Source organism: Physeter macrocephalus, chromosome 12, assembly GCF_002837175.3.
Source record: "Physeter macrocephalus isolate SW-GA chromosome 12, ASM283717v5, whole genome shotgun sequence".
Taxonomy (NCBI): domain Eukaryota; kingdom Metazoa; phylum Chordata; class Mammalia; order Artiodactyla; family Physeteridae; genus Physeter; species Physeter macrocephalus.
In genome coordinates, this window is record NC_041225.1 from 15243215 (window position 1) to 15251535 (window position 8321).

Below are 8321 nucleotides of genomic sequence, written 5' to 3' on the forward strand. Positions count from 1 at the left end.
CGTCCCCATTCCTCCCTTAAGAGTCAAAAGACCTCTTGAAATCCTTGGGCAGCTAGCTGATCAGGAACAGCAGGCAGGCGGCATCCAATGAATGTTGGCCAGACTGACAGGGTCCCCGCCCACGAGAGCAGTGGGGCAGCACGGATGACATGGAAGATGTCTGGGCTGACAGCTGAGACACACAGCGCAGACGGTGTGGCCCGCGCAGCAGAGGCCTTGGGGGTTCAGAGGAGAGAGGGTTAATGCAGGTGGTTGGTGATGTGATCCGGGCTGGTTACCCGGAGGCAGAACCGGAGTGGCATCAAAAATATTCCAGGCAAACCACCCCCCCCCCAAAATTCCAGGCCAAAGGAAAACCATAACCTCAGGCGTCGGGATGCAAGCCTAGGTTTAGAGGGCACCCCACCCAGCTCCAAAGCAGCTGGGTCTCTGAAACATTCTAAGTTAGATCAGGACACCAGTGCCTCGGGGACCTCTTCCACCTCTTGAGTTCTCCAGAGAGGGCTCAGGGCCCTCCAGGCTTCCCTCGTCATCTGAGGAAGAGCCAGTGGCTCCCTCTTATTTCTCTACATCTGTGGCAGCCCTCAGTCCCCTGCCCTGCAGAGATTTCTCTGTCTGTGCCCCTCCCCTGAGCCTGCCCCACCCCCAAGGCAGGGAGCTGGCAGGGAGCATTGCCGACACCCAGCTTGCCTTTGCGGGGTGGGGGAGGGGTGAGTGCATGCCAGGGCAAATGCCCCCTTGGGGGGAGCTAGAGGCACCTGGGAAAGGCCTGGCCTGGCACTTCATGGGTGTGGGGAGGAGGTATGGGACTTGGGGGATTGTCTGCCAGCTCCCCTCTCCAGGTCCTGGGCAAGAGGAGGTGTGACAGGGCTGCCAGCACAGCCTCAGTGGACCTAGGTTGGCCCCAGAGCTGGCAGGCCCCAGGCTAGTGAACGAGCAGGGGAATCAGCTTCCCATCCATTAGGCCCCTGGCCCGGGCTGCTAATGCCGAGCGGACATTCTGCTCTCAGCCCTGGTATCCACTTAGGCGTCGTTAATATTTTACACCGCAGAGCCAGAGATCGATGTCTCGTTCCTAGCTCAGTGTTTATGAGCAGTCATTGAAGCTTTCACAGGGGAGATGCTCGGGAGCACCAGGGGAAACTGAGGCAGAGAGCAGGGCTGGGGCAGCTCAGGAGGACCCGCCCCCCCCCCCCCCCCCGCCAGATGGCTTCCTTTGCTTGCTCTCTTCTCTGCCCCCCATCTTAGGTCTGGCACCCTGTACACACCCTGCTCCAAGAACAGGGGCCATCGGAGCCTGCGACACATGCCAGTCCTTGTCTTATTCAATCCTTTACAAGCCCCTGGAGAGGTTGGATTATCACCCCCATTTTATGGATGAGGAACCGGCTTAGGGAGGTTTCGTATCGCTGGGCTGTTAACCAGGCTATTGAGCGAGGGTTGGTGGGAACCAGCTGCGACACAGGCTAGATTTTGCTCAGCACTTAAGTGTGTAAATTAGATGGCAGGAGGCTTTTTAACCTTTCTAGACTTTTACACACAAGCAACTCATGGGCTCTAACGGAACCACATTCTCCTGCAATCGTTAGCATCTCTACTTAGACCTCTTGCCTTTGGTCAGTAGAGACTCACCACATGCCCACTTAAATGGAATTGAAAGCTGTGCATTTTTTACAGTTCTTTAAAAATATCTCCAATAACTCTGTCTTTTAACCAGGTGTGTTAAATAGTGAGGTTGAACTGCACAGGCGGAAAGAGACGTCACAGCCTCTCTCTGCTTCAGCTTCCACCAGGAGCAGTGCGGTTTCCTGGGACAGCATCTGTTCTGGAATCCAGCAGGCCTGGGCTGCACCTATATCCCCTTCCATAATCCACCTTGTAGGTCTCGGTTTTCTCACCTGTAAAATGGGGGAAGAGGAATGCCCACTGGGGGAGCCCTTAAGGATTACAAGTAAAGCTGAAGGCTTGGCTCGCTTGCAGCTCCTGCGGGGCCCTCAGCGGCGCACGCGGCGGTTTCCCGCCCCGCTCCGCCCCACCCTGCACTGCCCTGCCCTGGGAACTGTCCCCTGCGCCTGGGACGCAGTACACTCTCAGTATTTGTTGAGTGAATGACAGAGTGGGTAGCAGAGGCTCCATAAATGGAAGCTGCTATTGTTCAGGCCCCAGGTCCAAACAGGGTTAACGCTCACAAGCGTGGTACGGGGCTGGATTTCCCCCTCTACTAAGACAACAAAGAAAAGGAGAACTTGGTGTTCACAGCAGCGCACGCTTCCAGCGCTTGGAGTCTTGGGCTGGTGAGGACACCGCGGTGCGGAGCGCCCGCGCCCGCTGGAGGAGCAGAGAGTCACGGCTCCGGCTCTCAAGTTCCGGAGTTTGGGGGCTTGGAGGATTCCGGGCTCCGCCCTGCCACGCCCCCTCCTCTCCCCTTCCTTTCTCCTTCCTTTACGTGGCTTTCCTTTTCTACCCAGTGTCCCCGGGCTGGAAGAAATCGATCCACAAACGATTTAGCACTCCCTTGCACTGCCCGCGTGTAGCACTTGGCATCCGCTCAGCTCTTTCCCACAGCCGGAAAGGCAGGCACCGGCCCCTCTTTGGGGAGGAGGAGGAGGAGGAGGAGGAGGAGGAGGAGGAGGAGGCGGCAAGTCCGTGACTCGACCAAGGTCACGCAGCAAAGTCAGAATTTGAACTCGGCTCCAAAGACTCTAATGCCAAAGCCCAACTCCCTCCGGAAGCCTCGAGCGCATGCGGGTTTCCAGAACTGGAGAACTTTGGATACCAACTTTTGCATTTTCAGCGGGGGCCAGACCCGGGCCAAGTTCAATCTCCGGCCGTGGGCTGACGGTTGTGGGAAATACCCTGGGGCGAGAGGGCTCCCCGGATCCTCCGAAGGCCAGCTCTGCGCCGGCCCGCCGGGCGGAGATTGGTGGTGGCCGGGCTCAGTGCTCCTCCGCCAGGAGAGCGGAGCCCCGGCTCCCCACTGCGAGCGGCGCTGCGGCTCCCTTCCGCTCCGGCCGCGGCCCCCTGCCCAGCCACTCGGCCCCACCCTGCACGGGCGGTTCGGTGAAACCTCCGACCGCGCGGCCTCCCGGGGGCTGGCGGGGTGGCGGTGGCTCGGAGCCAGACTCCGTCTGGGGGCTGGCCCGTGCGGGGCGGGGCCGCCTCCCTCCGCCCCTTCCCGGGCTGGCGCGCGGGGGGGCCGCAGGGGACTCCTCCCCGGGTGGTCGCCGCGCCTAGGCCAATGAGCGCGCCGGGAGCCGCGATGGAGGCTGGGGCGGTCGGGAGCGCCCGGGAGCGCCCGGGACCCCCGCAGCCGCCGCGCCCCCGCGCCCCGGAGCCCGTGAGGCTGGAGAGGGGGCGAAAGAGGCGCGGCGCCCGCGCCGGGCATGGAGGCACCTCTGGCCCGCGCCGGCCGCCCGAGCTGCGCTCCGCGCCGCCGCCGCCGCCGCCGCCGCCCCGCCTCGGACCGCCTCCGCCGGACCTGCGCTCCCCGCACTCCCCGGGGGCGGCCGCTCCACCTTGCTTTTCAAACTTAATATTATATCTTGGAGATTATTCCATGGTAGTAATAATATATAATTTAAAATATGTCTATAAAACTAAATTCATAAATAAAATACTGTAAATTGACATTTGACTATTTTAAATACTTCCCTAAAAGTTTGGCCTCGAAAACTGTTTTTGAATCTTTTCATTGGGAAAATGGATTGCTTTATGTTCAGGGTTGCCTTATTTGGGAGCATAGGTGGTCAAGTATAAAACAGTAAAATTAGAACCGGAAGCTGGAAATTTGAGCAAGCTGCGCTCCGCGCCGCCGCCGCCGCCGCCGCCGCCGCCGCGCCTCGAAGTTTGCCGGCTGACTCAGAAAGTTGCGCTCTGCTCGGCCGCCGCGCGGGGTCCAACCTACTGGCCGGTCCCAGCTCGCCGCCGCCGCCGCGCTGCGCGGGGCCCCGGCCCCGCCGACACCCGCAGCCCCGCCTGCTTGGGGCATGTGAGCCGCGGTCTCCCCTAGAGGCCGGGCAGGCTGCACCGGCCCCGGTGCCTCCAGAGGCAGCGCGCGGGCGAGGGGCACGCCCCGGCCCCAGGCAGCCCGGGCCGCCATGGGCATCCAGGGCATGGAGCTGTGCGCCATGGCCGTGGTGGTACTGCTGTTCATCGCCGTCCTCAAGCAGTTCGGCATCCTGGAGCCCATGTCCATGGAAGGTAACGCACGGCCACCCGCCCCTCCGCTGCCCTGCGCCGGGGGCCAGCGGTCAGAGGGGAGCGAGCAGCACCTGCGCTCCGGGGTGCGGGTTCCCGGGACCGGCGAGAAGCGGCCCTGCCCGCCTCGGCCGCCGCCCCCTCCCGGCTCCGGAGGGCTGGCCTGGGACTAAGGGGGCAGAGAGGGCTCGGGCTCTGAAGAGTCCCGGAGGGGATGGAGCCGCGGCGCTCGGGGTGGGTGTGAGTGAGATGCCGGGAGACACCTTGAGAGGGCACCCCTGGCTGTCCTAGGCCCGCCGGTCTTAGCCGCCCCCAGTGAGCACCGCCGGCTTGGCCGCCCGGCGGTGGGGGGGTGGCACAGGGTGAAGGTAACAGGAAGGACCCTCCGCCCAGGGCGTCAGGCTGCAGCAGCGAGTAACGCAAAACCTCTGCTGAGTGACGGGCCGTTCCTTCGACTCTTAGCCCACAGTCCCCTTCCCCAGGCAAGGCTCGGGGATAGGTAACCAAACCCTCAGGCGCCACGTTTCGGTCCCGATAAAATATTAACTGAGGAGACAGACCTACTCTTAAATCAGACACTGACGGCCTCCCTGGGACCCCTGACGGGGACCCTTAGAGTTGCTTCCCAACCCTAGGTACCTCCCTCCCACTTCTGGGCAGGTTAGAAGGAGCCCCTCCAGGGCACACCCACTGTGAAGGGGACCTTGACCCCCCAGGGCTGTAACTTATCGTCTGCTCCCTGAACCTCTGGCCTGTGGGGAGGGGGCCAGCCAGTCCTGTTCCTGTCACCTGTGTGCCCCTGCTGTCCTCTCAGAGGAGGATGGGCATCCTGCCTGCCTCAGCACTCTGCTGACCTTGCCAGGCTCCAGCTCCTGGGACTGAGACCCAGAGGCCCAGAGAGGGGAGGAGGAGGAACCTGTCCTTGCCGCTGGACTACCCCACAGCCCCTCTCTCTGGCCTAGGGATGCGCCCCAACCCCCTGCAGACGGCTGCTGAGGGCAGGGAGGGGCCCAGGGCCAGGAAGCAAGGCCCGGCTCCATTCAGAGCCCAGGGCTGGCTCTTTACGTGAAGTCCACGGCCGTGTGCCCTTCAGAAGTCACTGGGCAGCATCACGCCTTTTCTAGGTGAGTTCAGGAGGCCCAGAGAGAAGGGACTTGCTCAGGGTGGTTCTGAGAAGTGCCACCTTGAACTTTCCGTTTTAGTTGGGGAAGAAAATTGCCCAAACTGGGCCTGCACTTGGCTGGATGGATACTGACCCTGGCAGGAGAAATCTCTGACAGGCGACTCCATAGGCAATACAGGTAGGGGTAGGTGGGCCTCCCACACTGCTGTGCCCTGAGGACCCATGCTTCCTGGGGGCGCTAGCCTGCCCACTATCCCCTATCCTTTCCCCGTCTGGAGACTGCAGTGGGGTGGTTGGTACTCGGGAAACCAAGGCCACTACATTGCTCTTTCCCCATTTCCTGGGCCCTCCTGGGGCCACCAGAGTCCGGGAGCAGCAGCCAGCCTCACTCTGCTTAGTACTCCAAACCCTTCTTAACTGAGCCCAACACGCTCACAGGTCTGGCAGCCTGAAGTTTACCTTTGTGACTTCTAAGGAGAAGGGATTTCCTTACAGGGTGGATCGGTTGCGCGAGACCACGGATGGTTCATTCAACTTGCTAAAAAACCCACTTCAGGCTCTAATGAGTTTGTCTTTTCTGGTATATTTGCCCATTTGTGCCCCTTGGAGTTCTGGGGTCTCGATGCGGTGGGAGAAGCACAGAGCCTCAGAGTCAGCCAGGTCTGAGTTGGGATCCTGTCACCCACACATGCTGGCCGTAAAGCTCCTTAACCTGTCTGAGCCTCAGCTTGACTATCTGTAAAGTGGGGCCAATAATCCCTGCCCCGTGGGGCTGCGGCACACTTTAGTCAGTAGGGCTTTAATGGCCCCCAGGATTGTTCTTGGTGTGTAATAAATGCACAAACGTTGTGAACCATTGCTATCACCAATAATTAGCGATAGAATGATTACTCTTAATAGCAGAACTGATTCACAGATGAAAACATTCTCTCACTCAGACAGGCCTCCCCTACCTGTGTCAGAGGGAGGGAGTTAGAAGTACCAGATGTTCCATGTTGATGGGGAGTGGTGTCCGCTGAGTGCCTGGAAGGACCCATTGGTCAGGCAGTGTCTAAGGGACTGTCATGCACTGGGAGGAGTCCAGACCCTTTGGCCCCAGCCTGGAGGTGAGCTGGCACTGAGGGAAGAGGGCTAGTGCCCAGCTCCCCTCCAGGCCTTCTCGTGTGCAGTTGGATGTGCTCTTGTCCTCTCTGAGCCTCCGCAGTTCTTATCCGTAAGAGACCAGAGTTATGGTGCCCCTGAGGATTGTTAGGAGCGAATGGATTTGAGTTCTAGGGTCGAAGGCTTCCAGAAGTAGAGGCAGAGGTTAAAAGACCTTCCTCTCTCCGCCCTGTCAAGTCTCTGTCTTGGGGCGGCTCCATCGGGAGGAGTTCCAGCCTGGGTTGGCCACTAGCTCCCTGGGTGACTTTGGTGCATCTAAGCTTCTGGAACCTCAATTCTCTCATCTGTAGAATGAGGATAATAACAGAATATTTTCTCTTATACACCTCACAGGGGTGTGGTGAGCCGAAGCACTTTGAAAAAGTTACAAGCGAGACTCAAATCTGAGGGATCTCAGAAGTGCGGGTACAGTGGTGAAAAGTGAGCCTGGGCTGCTAAGCCTGGTGCCTGTTTGCAAGGCTGGCCCAGCCGTGACACCAGACTTTTTCGTCCACATCTGTGGCCCAGGCCCTTGACTTTGGCTGCTGCCTCTCTTATCTCGGTTCAGATTTCCCAAGTTCTAGACTAGTAGCGCTCGACCGAGGGCAGTTTTGCTCCTCAGTGGACGTTTGGTAATGTCTGGAGGCGGTTTGGATGTCACAGTTGAGAGGGAGGGTACCACTGGCATCTAGTGGGCAGAGGCCAGGGATGCTACTAAACATCCTGCAAGGCGCAGGCAGCCCTCACCATAAAGAATGGTCAGGCCCAACGTCAGTGGTGAGGATGAGCATCCTTGCTCTCGAAGGAATTCTGACCTGGGGCTAGGAGACTGCCTTTCAGCTCTGATGCGGTCCCTGACCTGCTGTCATTAACTTGGGAAAATCACTTTTCCTATCTGAGCTCTGCTTCCTTGTCTGTAAGTGGGCGGTTGCATTAGAGGCACCATCTCCCCTGGGAACTTTCCCTGACCCTTCTGGATCCCTGCCCCTCAGGTTGTATTAGATGACACTGTCCTGGAATTTTCTATGTCCCTGTCCCCACCAGATGTGAGCTCTCCAGGGGCGGCACGGACTTGTGTCCATACACTTGTGGCCCCAGAGTGTGCCCGGCACTGCCTGGCAAACAGCAGGTGTTGAGTCTGTGTAGACCGTATGCCATTTTCAGCCACAGTTGCTGGGCACCCATTGTATGCCAGGTAGTGCGATGCTGCCAGGAATGCAGGCAGTGCAGGATCTTGACCCTCCCTTTAGGGCAGCCCTGGGAGATGCCCTCTGAGGGAAGGGTCCCTCTGGCTGGGCTGGCGGCAAGGAGGCTGGATTGTGAGGGCCCGAGTACACGTAGGTATAGAGAACAGAGCAAGAGAGGGTAGTGCCCACGGCAGAGATATGCACAGCCTGGCCCACCACCCTGTTGCTCCCTCTGAGTGGCGGCCCCAGCCCTCTGCACAGCTGCCCTCTGCAGCTGCCCGTGGGGGCCTGGCCTTGCAAAGCTGACCTGGGAGCCTGGTGGGTCCACAGCCGACTCTTGGCTTGGAGCAGGCCCACGGGTCTGCTGTTACTCCTACTCCTTCTCCTGCTCTTCTTCCCCCCAGCACCCTCTGCTACCTTTGCTGAGGGCGTGGTGATGTTCTGAGCATCCTGGATTCCCTTCTCGTTGGCGGGGTCCACCACTCCTGCAGCCCCTGGGCAGAGTTTCCAGATCTGGGATGCTTATGACAATGACAGGTGCCGGCATGTGGTGAGCGCTCTCTGCACTAGGCACTTTTTTTTTTTTTTTTTTTTTTTGTGGTATGCGGGCCTCCCTCCGTGGCAGCCTCTTCCGTTGCGGAGCACAGGCCCCGGACGCGCAGGCTCAGCGGCCA

The 8321-nt window shown here is 59.7% G+C and overlaps 1 protein-coding gene across 2 annotated transcripts in view; it reads left to right on the forward strand.

Annotated features, from left to right (window-relative positions):
* The window catches only part of KCNIP3 (potassium voltage-gated channel interacting protein 3), a 79420-nt gene that overhangs the window by 46560 nt on the left and 24539 nt on the right, over nt 1–8321 (forward strand). The window contains exon 1 of one of the 2 annotated variants that reach the window (XM_024129873.3): nt 4098–4200. The exons of the other annotated variant lie outside the window; for it this stretch is intronic. Within the exon in view, the coding sequence (XP_023985641.1) occupies nt 4098–4200 (103 nt within the window). Of the gene's footprint in view, nt 1–4097; nt 4201–8321 lie in introns of those variants that run through there. 2 annotated transcript variants of the gene reach the window in all.